The sequence below is a fragment of the Phocoena phocoena genome, chromosome 20 (genome assembly GCF_963924675.1).
Source record: "Phocoena phocoena chromosome 20, mPhoPho1.1, whole genome shotgun sequence".
Lineage (NCBI taxonomy): Eukaryota > Metazoa > Chordata > Mammalia > Artiodactyla > Phocoenidae > Phocoena > Phocoena phocoena.
Window position 1 is genome coordinate 2,350,120 of NC_089238.1, and position 19,326 is coordinate 2,369,445.

The 19,326-nt window shown below is 45.8% G+C and overlaps 1 protein-coding gene across 1 annotated transcript; it reads left to right on the forward strand.

The window, feature by feature from the left end:
• The first annotated feature begins 765 nt into the window (after window positions 1-765).
• On the forward strand, window positions 766-18,672 carry ZFP28 (ZFP28 zinc finger protein). Its single transcript, XM_065899050.1, has 9 exons — window positions 766-826; window positions 925-1,695; window positions 2,149-2,240; window positions 8,946-9,072; window positions 9,182-9,277; window positions 11,114-11,277; window positions 11,981-12,092; window positions 12,438-12,533; window positions 16,967-18,672. Exons 1-9 carry the CDS (start codon window positions 766-768, stop codon window positions 18,670-18,672), a joined length of 3,225 nt encoding a protein of 1,074 aa, XP_065755122.1.
• Window positions 18,673-19,326: the final 654 nt, after the last annotated feature.

The window sequence follows — 19,326 nt, forward strand, 5'->3', positions numbered from 1 at the left end:
ATAAAATAAATTAAAAATAAAAAAGCTCTGAACGACTCTGATAAGACCAGCCCTGAACATGTAAATGAATAAAAGCATCAGCTAACTCAGATAATGATGAACGTTATGAAGGGGATTTTAAAAGGTATGGGGAAGTCATTCTGCATTTTACATGAGTTAATCTGAATTTTATGCTAACTAAAATAGCCTGTTTGTGGCCTGTCAAACATGTATTGTACATCTGCTTTAATTATTGAAGAAAAGGGCACACTGACCAGAAGTAAAGAATGTGTTAAAAAGAAAGGTTAAATGCCTCCCTTCCTGGGATGCCAATGCTGGTCCTCCCTCAATAAGACTCCCTTCCCAGGTGCCAAGGCCATACTGACTCTCTGTATACTCGCTGTATACGCGCTGGTCTGTTTTTGTTTAGTTTGGTTTTCGTTTTGAAACCTTGAAGAAATGTACCTCTGACTTATTTAATGTTCTTTGCTCTGACAGTATATAACACTGTGCTGAAAACCATGCTTCTCTGGAGAAATTTCTCAGAAAAATCTGGGAGGCTGTCTTCTGGACTATAGTCCTCAGTTTGGCGCAAATAAAACTCTTTTCTATTTTTATTATATATTTATTGATTATTTTCATTGACAAGGGGTTGGTGGCATTTGCGGGGCTGCGCAGCTCTCTCCCAGGAGATGAGAGGCTAATGACAAAAAGGAGCCAGCCTAGGGGAAAGTTTGGGGGAAGACTTTTCATTCCTGCTGGTCCCTGAAGCCTGGCATTTGGAGGATGGGTGTGGGAGATGGGGGAGGCCCCTGTATCAGCAGAGGGGACCCACCTGAGGTGAAAGGTGATGCAGACCGGACACACGAAGACACGCTGTGCTCACACACACCCCATCACAATCACATTCTGGACCCTGCCCTTCCCCCACCGCACATCCCCCAGTTCTGTTGGGGGACAACCGGGAGAAACGAACTCCAAGGACCACACCACCTGCCCCGCCCAGAGACATCATCAACGTCCCCCGCGGCCCCGCCCCTCGCCATAAGCCCCGCCCCGGCTTGCAACTGCTCCTGCGCGCTCCAAGCCGGGAGCGACTCCCAGAAGCCCTTGGGGCGCTGTCCTATCTAGCGGCGCGGCCTGTGCTTCCGGCCAGACTCGGTTACTATGTGGACAAGCACCTGGGCAGCCGCGGTCCGGAAGGGCCAGGAGCCGCTGACTTGGGGCCGAGTCGACGGACGCTGTGTAGGTCCAGACGGGCCCTGTCCTCCCCGCCCTCTCTCCTCTTGGCGCCGCCGGGACGCCGGCCGGGACTCCGTTTCCCAGAGGGCGCCGCGGCTGACGGACGAGCCTACTTCCGGCGGCGGCCCGCCACCTGGGTTCCAGCTGGCCAGGCAGGGTGGTGGGCTCCGCGGCCGGCCGGGCGGGGCCGGCTGGGTGCCCGGCGTGCCCGGGCGGGCTGGGTGTGTTTTCGCGACCCCGGGGGCGTGTGCGCGCACGGTGGTGACATGCGGGGGACGGCGAGAGCGCGGGCCTGCGGCCTGGGATCCCCACCGCAGCGAGGCGTCCCCCGCACAAAGCCCGGAGCGGGCCGCGGCCGGAGCGCGGGGACGCCGGTTGCTTTCCCTTGCCCTGCCCGGGGAAGGCCGCGCGCAAGGAGTGGCCTTACATCCAGGGGCCAGCGGGGAGCGGCGACCACGGGGCCTGAGAACAGAGGTGAGTGTGACAGGTGGCCCGGCGGGTGGACGGGGACGAATTCATCCCCTCAGGGTGAGGGGAGGGTGGGGTCTGGGACAGGAGGCTTCTCGGGGCCCAAGTGCTGGTGAATGGCGTCCCTGGACTCCGGGGCTGTTGGATGGGGGCATCCAAAGGCCTGGAAATTCTACCCGAGAGCATCAGTCCGCGGTACAGGATCACTCTAACCGGCCACCTCCCTGTTTCAGGGCTCCTAGAGAGAAGACACCCCCCCTCCCTACCCGTGACAGCCCCTAGTAGAGTAGTGACCACATCCCAGGTGACCCTTCAAAACTGGTCCCATCCTACTCATGCTCTAGCATTTGACGCTCCACTTGTTGAATCCGTTTCAGATTTACAGCTGTCGTTTAAGAGTCAGCAGGAAGGGAGCATGGTGTAGATCTGGCCTGTAGCTACTTCTCTCTCTTCCCCCAGCTCTGCCTTCCAGGGACACGGCCTTTGTCCAGGTGAGGAGACACAAGCAGGAGGCGGCAGGGACAGGAATTGAACGGCAAGCCACCTCCCAGGTGAGTTGGCATTTCCTCTCTCTTCTCTGAAATGCAAGCTTGCTTTTCAGGACTTAATAATGTTTATTTTCTTTCAAAAGTTTTCAATCTAAGAGACCTGTCAGGGGAGCTGGTTCCCATTTCCTCACATTCTGGTGAGTGACGGGCTACAGGGACAGCCCAGGGCCTCCCTCCCTGCTTTCTCTTCATCCCACTCAGAGTTCGTTCTTCATTGAAGAAACGATTCAGCCCCTCCCTGTGCAGCTTTTCTCAGAGGGACTCTGACGGAGCAGAAAGGTACTCCTTAGTGCAAACAGGACAGCCCCTTGTGTTGTACCTGGTGTGTTTGGTATTCTCTTTGTGCCAGCCCCTGGAGAGACAGATGGCTAAGCCCCAGTCCCTGCTCCCAAGGAGCTCACAGCCTGTGGGTGGAAAGTCATGGAAGCATACAGGGTTCTGAGTGTGAGTTTTAGGACCAGGTACTGTGAGAGTGGGCGGGAGGAACTCTTGGCTCCTAGCTGCCTGTCGGGGAAGAGTAAGGAGGTGATTTCTGAGCCCCATGTTTTGAAGAGAGAGGAGAGGTTTGGCAGATGGAAGAGGAAAGGGCAGCCCCGGTGCAATATGGAAGGCTGTCTTTTCCTCACTTGATTGCGTTCCTTCTTAGAATGCTAATAAATTCTTTGTTTCTGTCAGCTGTGTCTCCTAAATTTGTGATTGCCAGCTCATAAACGTATGAGTTGGGTTCCAGTTGCCCAGACTGCATAGATTACCAGTGATCTCCATCCACATTACCAAAGGCAGTGCTCAGTTCTTCGTCTTTCCTGATTATCTTTGGCACTTGACGACCATTGGCGTTTGAAATAGTTCAGGGCTTGGTAGGCTTTCACTGTAAAGGGCCAGGTAGTAAATATTTTAGGCTTTGCAGGCTGTGAGGTCTCTGCTGCAGCTACTTCCCTCTGCCTTGTAGAGCTAAAGCAGCCACAGAAAATACGTAAGTGATTGGGTGGGATTGCGTTCCAATAAAATTTTACTTACAAAAACAGGTAACTGCCACCCCCTGAAAGAGCTCACCCTGGCCCTCCCGCCTTCCTGACTTCTCAGCGTTCACTGCTGGTTCCTCCTCACCCTCCTGACCTACAGCTGTCCCTGTGCCTCTGGGCTCTGTACTTGGCTCTCTCCTCTTGTCTGTCTGCAGCACTTTCCTTGGGGAGGTCAGCCCATTCTTGTCTGCACAGACCAGCCAAGGACTGACTTCTCCCAATCCGCCTTTCCAGCCCAAAGCTCTCCTCTGAGCTCCAGGCCTCTGTGTCCAACTGGACTCCTCCACGTGAATGTCGAATAGGTAACACAAACCTAACACGTCCAGACCCAGGTTCCTGGGGTTCCCCCCGACAATTGCCTCTGTCTCTGTGGCAGTTTCATGCTCTGAGTTACTCAGGCCAGAAGCTCTGCTGTCATTCTTGTCTCCTCTCTTGCCCTCACCTCCCACGTTTGGTCCATTTGCAAATCCTGTCAACACTGTTTTCATGTTGTACCCAGAATCTGACAGTTATCACCACTGCCACCACCGCCTCGGTCCTCATTATCTTGCCGTTGGCCCCTTCATGCTCCCCATGGTCGCTTCCCAATGTAGCAGCCAGAGGAGTCTGTTCTGCCACTCTCTGCTCAAACGCCCCAATGGCTTTCCCAAATGAAGGCCAGCTCCTTAATGTGACTGACAGGGCCCCGAGTGACCCGGCCCCCTGAACTCTGACGTGTGCTACCACACTCCCCCATCACTCACTTTACTTTCTCAAAAGTTGCCTTCTTGTTTTCCTGATCACTGTGTCTAAAATTTCAGAGCCTCCCACCCAAATTCCTCACATCCCTCTTCCTTGCTTTACTTTTTAAGACTCTTAGCACTTTTCAATATACTGTATACTTAGTTTATCTGGTTTTCTCTTGTCTGATTCTCTTGTACCACAAAGTACATTTGACACAGGCAGGGATTTTGGATTCTTTTGCCCCGGCGCCTGATATGGAAAATAGGTGGTGGATGAATGTGTGAATGTAGTCTTAAAGTTCTCCTGGAGCCAATGTTTCACTATTTAATATAGCATTACAATGATACTTTTTATACCTGAAAATGTGCATTATCTCTGATTACTTTCTATGAGTATATTCCCAGAAGTTTTTCATTCCTTGTGGATTAAAGTTTACCAAAGTTACATGAAAGCAAAATACTTTAAAAATTATATGTGGATGGAACAGCAGTAGGGTCTCAAAAGCTAGAATTCTAGATTTTACTTTTTTACTTTAAAAAAAAGTAAACTTTACCCCCCTCAAAAAATTATTACAGAATTTTCATTTGTGTATTTTAAAAATTAACTGAATTGAATTGAACCAAAAAAAACCCCTTTGGTGCATTTTTTTTCCTGTAAAATACTTTTTTTTTTAAACTAGTTTGTTTGTTTTAATTTTTACTCATTTGTTTGGCTGCACCAGGTCTTAGTTGCGGTGTGTGTGATCTTTAGTTGCGGCACGTGGGATCCAATTCCCTGACCAGGGATCGAACCCGGGCCCCCTGCATTGGGAGCATGGAGTCCTAACCTCTGGACCACCAGAGAAGTCCCTCCTGTAAAATACTTTTTACTCGTTTTTTTCCTGTAAAATGTTAACACAGAGTATTTTTCTGTAAGGATAAGGTTGCTTTTTGCTTTTTATTTGTTTTTAAAGTTTATCTCGTCTTTATTATGTTTGAGAGTTAAAGCACCAGATCAATTTCATACTATCAGTACAGATTCTGTACCTGTATGTTTCCTCCGTGGTGTAGTATGACCCTGTGAAACCCACTTGAAAGTCTGCACGTCTGTATGATGGCAACAGGAATTAGACCAGGACCTGCACATTCTCGCTGTGTCCTCACATGGTGGAAGGGGCTGGGGAGGTCTCTGGGGCCTCATCTGTAAGGACACTAATCCCATTCATGAGGGCGGGCCTCCCAGAGGCCCCCACCTCCAAATACCATCACACAGGGCATTAGGATATCAACATAGGAAGTTTAGGGGGACACAAACATTCAGACAAAGAGCTAACAAAAGTCATTGATTCTGTATATAAGGAGCAATCTGTATAAACTGGGAAAATGTCTTAAAAGGATATACACATACTGTTACTTTGGGGTCCCTCTGGAATATGAGATTGGAGAGATGGGGAAGGGAATGTTTCTTATTAAGAAGAAAAATCAAAACCAAAAAAACCCAGTTGCCAAGTATAAGAAAATATTTGAACTTGTATTCTTCTCTTTAAGGGCCCCCAAATTCCAGTTTTACCAATAACAAAGTAGTAACAAGTGCTAGAAAAATAAGCAGCATTTTCTCTGGCTCCAACAGACTTATAAAGTTACTGTAAAGATCCTGTGAAGATATTTTAAAAGATACTGTAATTTGTATACAATTTATATACTCCATATAATGTACATATTTTGTTTCATTTAGTAAGGAATATCAGAAAGCTATTTGAATATCTGAAAAAATTAAGTACAAGACTTCCCAGCCAAGGAGAAGGCAGTTAGAATTGTAAGATTGGAACCTGCAAAAACCCATCATTCATTCATTCATTCATTCATGCTGTGCCAGGTCTCAGTTGCTGCACGTGGGATCTATGTTGTGGCATGCGAACTCTTAGTTGTGGCATGCATGTGGAATTGAACCTGGACCCCTGCATTGGGAGCACGGAGTCTTACCCGCTGGACCACCAGGGAAGTCCCAAAATCCCATCTTTTAGAATTGGGTCAGAAAAGCAGCAGAAAAGTAGCCTCTGTCTCAGCACCTGTGTCTTTGAATGCAATTGAAAATGTTTGCCAAAAAAAAAAAATCTGCATTGAAATGTTTTGTTTGTTTTTAAACCACTTTGTTGAGGCAAGATTGACACATAGAAAGCAGCACATTTTTAATATGTACAACTCGCTGAGTTTGAGGATAAATATATACTCATGAAACCAGCACCCCCATCAAGGCCATAGACTTATCTATCAGTTCCCAAAGTTTCCTCCCTTCCCTCTTTAGTATTCTTACTTTTTTGGCAGTGAAAGCACTTAGCATAAGACCTACCTTCTTGGCCGACTTTAAGAATGCAGTGTAGGGAATTCCCTGCCGGTCCAGTGGTTAGGACTCCGTGCTTTCACTGCTGAGGGCCCGGGTTCAATCCCTGGTTGGGGAACTAAGATCCCACAAGCCGTGGGGTGTGGCCAAAAAAGAAAAGAACACAGTGCAGTATTCTTAGCTATAGGCACTGTGCTGTACATTAGAACTCCAGAACTTACTCATCCTGCATTACTGAAACTTTCTACTCTTTGATCATCCCCATTTCCCCCTCCACTGGCCCCTGGAAGCCACCATTCTCTCTATTTCTAAGAGTTGGGACTATTTTAGATTCCACATATAGGTGAGATCGATCATGCAGTTTTTGTCCTTCTCTCTGGCTTATGTCACTTAGCATATGTTTCGAAATGTTTGGGTTTTCATATACCTAAATATTTCCACTGCTGAGTCTCGTGCAGTTTTCAAAACTTGAAGGCATTTAAGGAACCGCAGGTGCAAAATGCAGGTCAGTAACAGATCAGGGTGAACAACCCGGGGAACGAGAGCCAAGCCTGCCTAGCGAGGTAAGCGCTCCTGCCAGCCACTCAGCCAGCAAATCCGTTCCTCTGCCTTTGAGGCTGGGTGCACTCACTTGAGGACTTGCTGCTGTGAGCTGGCCTGCATTTGAGCACGTCTTTGCTCAAGGCTGACTAAGCAGTTCCTGGCTGTTTCCCGCAAGTGTCACCAGGTGTTTTCCGTGTTTTATGGGGCCTTGGCGTCTCCCGCTTAGGAGAGCCCTGCATCGGGACTTCACCATCTCCACACAAAGCAAGATACCACTCACAGAACCCTTTACACAGTTCAGTTAAAAATCTTCAAAGTTGGTGCAAGTTAAAGAACGTGTGATAGTATTATATATTATTCAACAGATAACAAATCTCCAAGGGGCTTTCGTTGCTGGTAGAATTTAAATGGAAAGGTTGAGCCGTGGGTCAAAGTCGGCAGAGCGAACGTTCATTTGGTGTTTACACGGCACCTCACATTCTGAGCGCCATGCTTGTGCCATCCTTTTTAACCCATGTCACGGTCTGTGAGGTTGGTTTTATTGATGTTTCCCTTTTAAACATGGGCAACTGAGACGTAGAGGGGTTAAGTAACTAGCCGAGGTTTCAGAGCCGGTGAGTGGACAGAGTCCTGAATTCAGCCTTCGGGGTAGTTGGACTTTTTTGCTTCCTGATTTGAGTCTATGCTTTGAAAATCCCAAGGCTGCCAGATATTTAAGTATACCTTCTGTTAGCCTCAGATTCTGGGGGTCAGAGTTTGAATTGAATAAATGTTCAGAATACATTAGGATGTATCAGCATTGTACACTGAAATCATAAAATTATGCTACATAAGATTCCACCCGCAGTGCACGAGTAGCAGGCCCAGTCATAGATGGGCTTGCAGTGCCTCCTCGATACTTGCCCGCTTCTCTGAGATGCCACCTTGATTCTTTTTTTGTAATTGTGGTGTAGTTGACAACATAGTGATTCACAATTTTTAAAGGTTATACTCCACTTATAACTATTACAAAATGTTGGTTGTATTCCCTGTGGTGTACAATACACCTTGATTCTCAAAGGCATCTTATTAATGAAAAGCTTTATCGTATTTTTCATTCTAATTATACACTCATCTTTATTTCAGAAAAAAGGAATTCGGTTAGTTTGTTTGTTTTAAATGAACATTCAACATGTGGTGAACACTAAAAGCAAATAGAAATCCTTAGAACACAGTTTGGGGTTTAGTCATGTGATGTTCACCTCCAGGTTTATTTCCCCATTCTTTTTTTTTTTTTCCCCGCCCTGGGAGAAAGAAGGATTTATCATTACTTGCAGGAAGCGATGAGAACACTGGGGATCTTTCCCAAAGCAGTGTCTCCTGTTTCCCCATTCTTGTGCTGATCCAGGACACTTGACTGTCCTCATGGTAAAAAACGCTCTGGTACCTGTTGTGCGTGGAACAATTTAGCCTCTGTTATTCATTGTTTCTAATTGATGTCATGTATTTCTCTCGTGTGTACCTCCTGTCACCAGCACAAAATTGCCAGTTCTCCGAGGGTAGAGGCTCTCTATTTTTCTCTTCTCTCTGAAGTTTACAGTGTAATGAGGCCCGCTGTCCAGTAATTAACTAGATTTCCACATCACTGGGTATTTTCCCTTACATGTATAATCTCCTACCTAAAATGAAGAGGAGGTAACCCTTAGGCCCCTATATTAACTTGCAAGGACTGCCATAAGGAGAACACCACAGGCTGGGCAGCTAAAACAACAAACAGTATACCGTTCTGGAGGACAGAAGTTTAAGACCAAGGGGTGAGCGGAGTTGGTTTCCCCTGAGGCCTCTCGTTGACTTGTAGACAGTCGCCCTCTCGCTCTGTTGTCACATGGTCCTCCCTCTGCGCTCACCCATCCCTGATTTCTTCCTCCTCTTAACAAGAATACCAGTCAGATTGGATCAGGGCCCAACCGTGCGACTTCATTTAACTTTTAGTCACCTCTTTGAAGGCCCCGTCTCCAAATACAGTCACCTTCTGGGTACGGGGGGTTGGGGCTTCGACGTGTGCATTTGGGGGGCAGGGCCTGAGCACTGGTCCAGCAAGAATGTGCTTTTGTCGTTTCAGAGCTTGGTGACATTTGGGGATGTGGCTGTAGAGTTCTCCCCAGAGGAGTGGGAGTGGCTGGACTCTGCTCAGAGGAGTCTGTACAGGAGTGTGATGCTGGAAAACTACAGGAGCCTGGTCTCGCTGGGTAAAGGCCCCCCCTCCCTCCTCATCACCACACCCTGCACCATCCTCTTCCTTCAAGCCAAGGACAGACCCACAGCATGACCACGTCCCGTTTCTTCTTACATATTTAGGACTTTGTGTTTCTAAGCCCAAAATGATCTCCTCACTGGAACAGAGGAAGGAGCCCTGGGCGGCGAAGAGAACGTTGACAAGAGGCGGGTGTCCAGGTGAGCGTGGGAGACCCAGGTGGGGTGAGGCCATGGCAGTCGCAGCTCCGCACCTTCAGACACCTGGGATCATCAGCAGCCTTGAGCCTCTGGCCTGGAGGGAAAATCTAGGCCTGGGCTTTGCAAATTCTCCTTCTCCCCATCTCTTCTCTCCACCTCTGCTTCCCCCCCACCAAGTGTAACTTTTTTTGCAGCCTCTGGGATCTTAGTTCCCCAACCAGGGATCGAACGCGCTCCCGCCTGCAGTGGAAGGCAGGGTCCTAACCCCTGGACCACCAGGGAAGTCGTGTTACAATTCTTTTAACTCTTGTCCTGTCCTCTGGATCTCATGTTTTCCCAGCACCCGTCTTACCCTTTTGCTTTTCGCACTTACACAGTCGTCACTTTCTTTAAAAATCTTCGGCTGATTCTGATGTAGGTTTTACTATCTTATTTCTCTTTGATGAAATGACTTTCATTTACAGACTTCCTTTAACTGATTGTTACTGCACGTCAGCTTTGAGTGAGCCCACCAGGTGCTGGCTGGGAAGATGAGCGTAAGCTGTTAGAAAATTAACCATCCCATAGGGGCGATAAGACATTTCTGTACACATAAGTGCAGTAGAAAGTACTGTCCTACATATGATTAGTGTAAATAGGTACCTAAGCGGAAGAAAAAGGTTATTCCCGGTTTCAAGCCAGGGAAACAAGGTACAAGAGTAGAGCCTTGAGCAGAAAGGTGAGAACGAGAAGAAAGACATTGGTAGTTCAGGAGAGGATTTGTGTTGGGCCGTGATCTGTCTGGGGTCCAGGCGGACTTCCCCCGTGCAAACAGGCTGCGCACAGGTGGGCGACTGGCTCTCAGAAGGAAAGGACACTGATTCTGATTTGATGGTATGTTCTCGCAGATATTGTGATGCAGATATCATCATATTTATACCACTTGGGAGTACAGAGATTTCAACCACACAACACTATTTCTGGAATAGCAAGTTAACCAAGTAAGACAAGGAATCAGAATTACAGATTTCTTTTGGAGGTTCCTGTAATAGGAAATGACTACCATTTCTAAAGAATTGAGAATCTTGTAAGACCTCTTTGTTCAAACCGTACTTCGGCAGAAAAGTTTGTATCAACAGGACAGTTTACAAACTCTGACGACTCACATGGGTCATCGTATGGCCCAGGAGAACTGGAATGGCGTTTTGGGGAAAAGTTTTCCATTTATCATGGTACTAAATCACATTCTCTGAGCTAGTTTTCTGAGACAGAACTGCTTTTTTTCCCTTCTGTTGACCCTTCTTCTGTTGCTGAGACTGTAGTTGATTTTGAAGACTTGTACTTTTAAGGCCAGAATCTGAACATTGGTTAGTTAGCATTGTAATCATAAAGAAAAGACGTTAGTTTTTAAAAAAAAAAGGAGAGAGAAGAAATTTTTGCTAAATAAAATGGAGAAAGAGTCAAAGTGAGACTTCCATAATAGCGCTGAGATAAGGATCATATAGCGTTTCCTTCAATAGGCTCTGCCCCTCTTTGTCTATTTTGGCCACATTTTATCTTAGATTTAAATCTCTGTGAGCTCTCTCACCTCCTGCACTTCGATCTCTTTCTCCAGTCTCCTGCTAAAACCATAACATGCACTACTTGGTCAACCTTTAGGTGTGAAAACTCACATTGTGTCCTTTAGGGTTAAAGCTACACAAATTTGGGAATGGAAGGCTAGTTGGTCATACAAAACAGCTTTCGAAACAGTATACTTTTTTTGAGGATTTTTTCCCATCTGATTACATTTTGGAAAATTTCTTCATACTGGTATGTAATCGAAGAGACATTTACCTTCTTAAAAATATCTTTTAGACTCACGGGCTCTGCCAAAGACCAAGGAGTTAGCTTCAAAGAAGAGCTTCTGTGAAGAAAAGTCATCCCAGGCGGTGCTAATGGAGAGGCCCACAACCTACAGTCTGGAGTGCTCCGTTCTAGGGGAAGACTGGGGTTACAGTGCTGTGTTGGAGAGGCATCTGGTGAGTCAGGGTGTAAATGGAGGGAGAGACACACTTACAGATAAGTTGCATGAGGTAGACTTGGCGAGATTCCTAGTAAGGCACTTACAGAGGCAGCGCTGATGACTCCCAGGAGCTTCCTTGTGTCCTTCACAAAGAAACGATCTTGTCTGCAGTAAGTGTGGGAGAAGTTTCCGTTGGAATCCAGGGCTGCATACCGACAGAGTGTCCCCCCAGAAGAGAGAGTACCTGCAGTCTTGATACACACAAGGGGGACACGGGGTCACAGCAAGTCGTAAACAAGTCTGTTTAAATCAGAAATGTTCGACTTGTAATGGATGTGAGAAGACTTTGAATAGGATCTCAACCCTTCCTTTTCATCAGAGATTTCATACGAGAGAAAAACCCTCTGCAGACTTAATTGAACAACATGTGTTGAACGTCAGGAAGCCTCCAGGGAACTTCAGAAAATCCATACTCTCTGTACCTTCATTCTCCTCCAAGAAATTGTAGATTCTCCATGGCACAAACAGTTTCCCCTGTTTTTCTTTTCTTTCCCCCTAAACATATACGACATAGCTAGCTCAGTCGTCATGTGACCGGCATCACTCAGAACCTAGTGAAAATTCTTGGTACATCACAGCATGTGGATGCAGCCCACCCCACAGAGCCATCGTGGGTTCACGAGCACAGTTTGATGAGAAACGTGTTTGTACCATTTCAGGACTTGGTGACCATCACGAACATGGCCGTAGATGTCTCCCAGCAGCCAGACCCAACTCGGAAGAGTTTCTGTAAGAATGTTGTGTGGGAGGACCACAATCTGGGGGCAGTAGGTAAGGATGTTCCTCTCCGAAATCTGAAACTTCAGGAGCCCCCATTTTCGTTCCTCAGTTTTGAATTGTGTGTGTGTTTGGGGGTGGGGTGGGATGGCAGGGTTGTCTTCCAAAGCACTGGGTTGAATTTTTACTCGCAATTCTTAAGAGTGTGACGTTTGTAGAGTTGAAAGTTGGTATCTTTGTCATACTTGAAGCATCAACTTCAATATCCTTAAAATACTCTTCACTTTTCTTCCTGGTCCTTCCTGTAATAAAGCGCTCTTCCTTCAAAGCCAAGGAATTGGTTGTCCATTTAAGAATGCCAAGGGTATGACTGAAACCCCTGTCTTTTCCCATGTGCAGGACATTGTGTGTCTGAGCCAGACTTGGTCTCTTTGCTGGACCTTGGGAAGGAACCCTGGGTGGTGAAAGGAGAGCTGGCAAGAGGCCCGTCCCCAGGTGAGCGCGGGAGGCCTGGGGTGGAAATGCCATTGCAGGCCAGAGTGTAGTTCTCACCAAAGAGGCCAGGTGCTCCCTGACGTACAGAGAAAGCCCACCACGTCCTCGGGTTTGGAAAGAAGATTGAGATCCGAGCTTTGAAAATTACATTGTTCTCTCCTCCTCCTCCTCCCCTCCCCTCCCCTTCCTCTTCCCCTCCCCCTCCCCTCCTCCCCTCCCCTCCCCTCCTCCCCTCCTTCCCCTCCCCTCCTCCCCTCCTTCCCCTCCCCCCTCCTCCCCTCCTCCCCTCCCCCCTCCTCCCCTCCTCCCCTCCTCCCTCCTCCCCCTCCCCCCTCCTCCCCTCCTCCCCTCCTCCCTCCTCCCCCTCCTCCCCTCCTCCCCTCCCCCCTCCTCCCCTCCCCTCCTCCCCTCCTTCCCCTCCCCTCCTCCCCTCCTTCCCCTCCCCTCCTCCCCTCCTCCTCCTCCCCTCCCCCCCTCCCCTCCTCCCCTCCTCCTCCTCCCCTCCCCCCCTCCCCTCCCCCCTCCCCCCTCCCCTCCCCCCTTCTCCCCCCCTCCTCCCCTCCTCCCCTCCTCCCCTCCTCCCCTCCCCCTCCCCTCCCCCTCCCCTCCCCTCCCCCTCCCCTCCCCTCCCCCTCCCCTCCCCCTCCCCTCCCCCCTCCCCCTCTCCTACCCCCCTCCTCCTCCTTCCTCCCCTCCTCCTTGCCCCCCCACCCCACCTTCTCTTGGTTGATAACTCCTCCCTGTAGCTCTGCTCTTGTCCTTGGCCACTCAGACATGGATCAGCCACTTGGTTCCTTAAATGATCTCTTCCAGACCCCAAGGGTTTCTGGAGCTGTCTTCCAAAGGTCTGATGTTCATGGTCACATGGCCACTCACTTCGTGATTCATCCATTCCTGTAAGAACCACAAATTGAAGGAGGGAGCCTCTTGGCTTGACATTGGCAGGCGATTGGAGAACGAGGGAATTTACACTTCTGTCCTCAGCCATCAAATATTTACTCCCATGGAGGGGATGACATGTGCATGGATGACTTGCATAAACCAGAGCTTGTGAAGTTCCCAACATGGCCTTAAAGAGGCAAAGGACAGGGTTCCCCCCAGAGAATCCTTGTCTGGGTTGGAGAGGGTGGGCAGATGGATTGCAAGAAGACGTGGGCAGAGGGCCATTTCTTCGATACACAAGGAAGGAAAAGAAACTTCTTTTGAAAATAATGGTTTTCAGAAAGTGTAATCCTGTCACCTGTCTGGGAAAGGAATAGAAAATCATAACCCGTAATCACAATATGTTAACAAGACAACTTTAGGCCCTGCAAGCCCTGATGAACACATATGTTGTTTTACGTGGTAGAAATAGAGTTTGCGTTCCGTCCTGCGTACCGATGTTTTCACGTGAGTTCCATGTTCCGTGTGCCACTGCTCAATTAGGTTGCATCACATTTCTTGGTGTTAAAAGTATAATAGGCACCTTTATGTTAGTGAAGGCTGTACATTTTGGGGATGCCTGTATCCCTGGAAGTGGAAATCTGCTGAGCTCTGAGAGTTTTCTGTTCTAGTGACTCTAGCAATGGCCAGATGACTAGATGTATGGGTTTAATTGCATCATCGTAGCATTGGGTAGTTTGGTGAAAATGTTTAGCTTATTATTTGGTGAAAGATTATAGCCTAAGGTTATTTTTTTATTATGAAAATGAGTTGAATACTTTCCTCAAATTTTGTTATTGTCTTTATCCTTTTGTAAAATGTCCCTCATTTATATCCATTTCTCTATTTGTGTCTTAAATTTTTTTTGTTTTTGATTTTTTTTTAAATATTTGGCCGTGTCCAGTCTTAGTTGTGGCATGCAGGATCTTTCATTGCAGTGCGCGGGCTTATCTCTAGTTGTGGCGTGTGGGTTTTCTCTCTCTAACAGTGGTGCATGGGCTCCAGAGCATGTGGGCTCTGCAGTTTGCAGCACACGGGCTCTCTAGTTGAGGTACATGGGCCCAGTAGTTATGACCACGCAGCATGTGGCATCTTAGTTCCCCAACCAGGGTTCAAACCCATGCCCCCTGCAGTGGAAGTGCAGAGTCTTAACCACTGCACTGCCAGTCCAGTCCCAGTGGGGGTTTTTTAATGTGAACATTAATTTTTTAATGTATTGTCTCAAACTATCTTTTACATATGGTAATAAGTATTTTTTCACTAGAATTTTTTTAATTGTACATAAAATTTTTAAAAACTTTATATAGTCTAATATATTACTACTTTTATGATTTCTCCTTCTATTTGTATCCTTAAAAAGTAGACAGAAACTTCATCTAAGTGGCTCTCTAGTATTACAATATATGGAAATACCATAATTTACTTAACTAATTTACTGTTGAGGGTATTTGAACCTTTAGGTTTTTTCTGGTTTTCACCTGTAATAAACTGTGGTCCAGTTTGTTCATATCTCTTTGCATGATCAAAGTATACATGTCTTTTAAGTTTCATGAACATAACAGGCCGTAATACCATTGGTAAACAATATATGAGAATACCTGTTTCCATACATCTTCACTAATAGTATTTTGGGTTTTTTAAAATATTTTCCAAGCTGTGGGGTGAAAATTGAGTTTTGTTTAATTTTTATTTTGCAGACTACTTGTGAGGTTGTGAATACATGTGTTTAAATCCATTCAGGGTTTATACTCTGTTAGTGATGTCTTCATGCCCATTGCCCACATTTCTGCTGGGTCATATTTCCTTGCCTGTATATAGCATGAATGTAAATCCTGTTTTATAAATGTGATATTTTTTCCCCCAATTTCCTGTGGCTTGAAAGGTTGCATGTGGTGTTTCTTGCTATCCAGTATTTTAGATTGGTAGCTTCATTTATAGAAGCTTTAGCTTTGATTTTTGTTTCATTCATGGTTTTTTGTTTCTGTTAATAGATATATTACTCCCATCTGTACTGTACAACAAATTTGTTTGGTCTTGTTTCTGTTGCTTATTTAATTCTTCCTTGTTTCTCTCCATGAATACATTATTAAGTCTTTCTATCCATGAACACAGGATGTCTTTCCATTTATCTAGCTCTTAATTTTATTAAGCAGTGTTTGTAGTTTTCAGTGTACAGTCTTGCACCCTTTAAGGTAACTTTTTTCCTCAATAATTTATTCCTTCACTGCTATTTTTCATGGAATTATTTTCATAATTTCCTTTTCAGATTGTTCATTCCTAGTGTATGGAAATACAGCTGATTTTTGTGTGTTGATCTTGTATACTGCAGTTTTGATGACTTGATGTATTAGCTCTAATACCTTTCTTGTGGATTGTTTAGGGTTTTCTATATATGGGATCATATCATCAGCAAGTACAGTTTTTTTTTTCCTTTCTAATTTGGATGACTTTTATTTCTATTTCTAATTGCTCTGGCTGGAACTTCCCAGGTATCTTTGTCTTGTTATTGACCTAAGAAGGAAAGCTTTCAGTGTTTAGATGCCATTTAAAAAAAAATACTTTATTTTCCTTTTTTAAAGATCATCTTTTCCCAAACATCTGACTCTCTGCATCATCTCTCTCCCCAGCACCACTTTGATCTCTGTACATTTATTGTGATATAGCTCTACTTGCACAAGTTTTTGGTACATGCTAAGTGATTTAGCGAAGGGATTTCAGACATAATCATTCCTCCCTGCAAGCTTGTAGTCTGAGGTAAGCCATATACCCAATCAGTGGTGTGTATGATGTAATTAAATATAATATCAGCACTCACTATTTTTATAGAAACAGTCTTTCCAGAATGAGAAATTCCATTACTTAAATGGCCAGAGAAGAAATGAGGATTTTGTCAGGCTTGCAGAAGCAAGCAGGTCAGTGTAAAAATGATTTCTATGTGACCGCTGAACTTTAGCCATCAGTTGGCACTGTAGGTTCTGTTGAAATCAGTCAAATAAGATACATTGACAGAAACACCATTTCTGGTTGTAGGGGAGTGATTGGGCTTTCAGGACTCTTAATGAACGTCATAGAATACACTGTCCTTTTGTGTTTGATGTGCTTCTTGGAACAACTTTGGTGACATGATGACTGCCCTGGCATCAAAGCTGCATAGCCAGGGGTGAGAAAGGGTGAAGAGAATGACTGTCATAGACTGTATTTTTAGGTGATGTGATTACAGAACATTTTTCCGACTCCTGATGCTTCTGATGTGTGACTGATTCCACGTACATTTATCTTTTTTTCTATTCACCTCTCTGGGTTCCTGTATGAATCCAGTCTGGGCTCGTCTTACATACATTGTAGACTGCATGTTCACATGTTTTAGAGGTGCACAATTTATGTAGTTTAATTAGGGTTTAATTCACCAATTAGTGAGTTTCTTCATGGTTTTCCTTTTAGTAGATTCCTTTTCTCCCAGCCCATGATAAAAGAAATGTTTGTTTCTTGTTTATTTTCTTGATATCTTTCAGGCCAGCAGTCTATACATGAGACCCAGGAATTATTTCCGAAGCAGGATTCATTTGCTGAAGTGGTAATGGACAGAACTTCAAACACTAACCTAGAGAGTTCCACTTTCAGAGGAAGCTGGGATTCTGAGGGTCTGTTTGAAAGGAAGCTGGCAGGTCAGAAGACACAATTCAGGCAGGAGGCAGTCACTCACAACAAAACCCTCTCTAAGGAAAGAGAGTGTCCGTATAACAAATCTGGAAGATGGTTCCACTTGGACATTTCAGAAGAGAGAGTTCACCGCTGTGATTCAGTTAAGAAAACTTTCCCCCCAAGTTCAGTGGTAATAAAACATGCAGGGATCTATGCAGGAAAAAAACTTTTCAAATGTAATGAATGTAAGAAAACCTTTACCCAGAGCTCATCCCTCACCGTGCATCAGAGAATTCATACTGGAGAGAAGCCCTATAAATGTAAGGAATGTGGAAAGGCCTTCAGTGACGGCTCATCCTTTGCCCGACATCAGAGATGTCACACCGGCAAGAAGCCCTACGAATGTATGGAATGTGGGAAAGCCTTCATACAGAACACATCCCTTATCCGTCACTGGAGGTATTATCACACTGGGGAGAAACCCTTTGACTGCATCGACTGTGGGAAAGCCTTCAGTGATCACATCGGACTCAATCAGCACAGGAGAATTCATACTGGAGAGAAGCCCTACAAATGTGATGTGTGTGACAAAGCCTTTAGGTATGGCTCATCCCTGACTGTCCATCAGAGAATTCACACAGGAGAGAAACCGTACGAATGTGAGGTGTGTAGAAAAGCCTTTAGCCATCATGCCTCACTCACTCAGCACCAAAGGGTGCATTCTGGAGAGAAGCCTTTTAAATGTAAAGAATGTGGGAAAGCCTTTAGGCAGAATATACACCTTGCTAGCCATCTGAGGATTCATACTGGTGAGAAGCCCTTTGAATGTGGGGAATGTGGTAAGTCCTTTAGCATCAGTTCCCAGTTGGCCACCCATCAGAGAATTCATACCGGAGAGAAGCCCTATGCTTGTAAGGTCTGCAGCAAAGCTTTCACCCAGAAGGCTCACCTGGCGCAGCATCAGAAAACTCACACAGGAGAGAAACCCTACGAGTGTAAGGAGTGCGGGAAGGCCTTCAGCCAGACCACACACCTTATTCAACACCAGCGAGTTCACACGGGAGAGAAACCCTATAAGTGCATGGAATGTGGGAAGGCCTTTGGCGACAACTCCTCCTGCACTCAGCACCAGAGGCTTCACACTGGCCAAAGGCCCTACGAATGTATTGAATGTGGGAAGGCCTTCAAGACAAAGTCGTCCCTCATCTGTCATCGCAGAAGTCACACTGGGGAGAAACCTTATGAATGTAGTGCGTGCGGCAAAGCCTTCAGCCATCGGCAGTCCCTTAGTGTCCATCAGAGGATTCACTCTGGAAAGAAACCGTATGAATGCAAGGAATGCAGGAAAACCTTCATCCAAATCGGACACCTCAATCAGCACAAAAGAGTGCACACGGGAGAGAGACCCCACAACCATAAGAGAAGTAGAAAGGTCTTCAGGCAGAGCACACACTTTGCACATCAGAGAATCCACACTGGAGAGTCACCTGCACGCCCCTCTTTACCTGCTACATCAAATCCTGTGGATCTGTTACCCAAGTTTCTCTGGAATCCACCCTCACTCCCATCACTATAGTCCTGAGACATTGTGACTCAGATAGACCACTCCAGCAGTTTAAAACCTGTTCTCTCTCTTTCTGTCTATTCTGTTCTTGTCCTGTACAAGTTTGTTCTTCACATTGTTGGGGTTAGAACGTGAAGATTTTTGTTTTAAGTGAAAATAGAATTCATTTATTCCTCATGTAAACACTTACGTTGAGATCCTTCATATTGATTAATGCATAAGATATGTGTAGCACAATGGCTGGTCCATACTAAGCGTTCAGTAATGTTAGCTCTTTAAAAAACATTGTTTTCAGACATTGAAAAGTTACCACAGGCAACTCTGACTGAAAATGATGCATAGAATGAAGCTAAGAGAAGCCGGATATTAGATCAGGAACAGGCGTTTCAAGACAGTGAGGCTTTGCCTGTTCTGGTTTAAAACTTGATTCCATAATGTTGAGTTAGTATTATAGCTTTTCATTTATCTGCATAAAGTGTAAGGTTCTGTGACCTTGTTGGTGAGAAAATTACATCTGACAACAGTCTTAGAAAGTGTGTAGAGAACATGGGTGAGGAGGCCACCTGGAAGAAAAGAACTGAAACAATCAGAGGAGAAGACAAGGTTCACCTGCGTACATTTAAACCTTCTGACATGTATTAGAAAATTTGGCAAGATTTGATCATT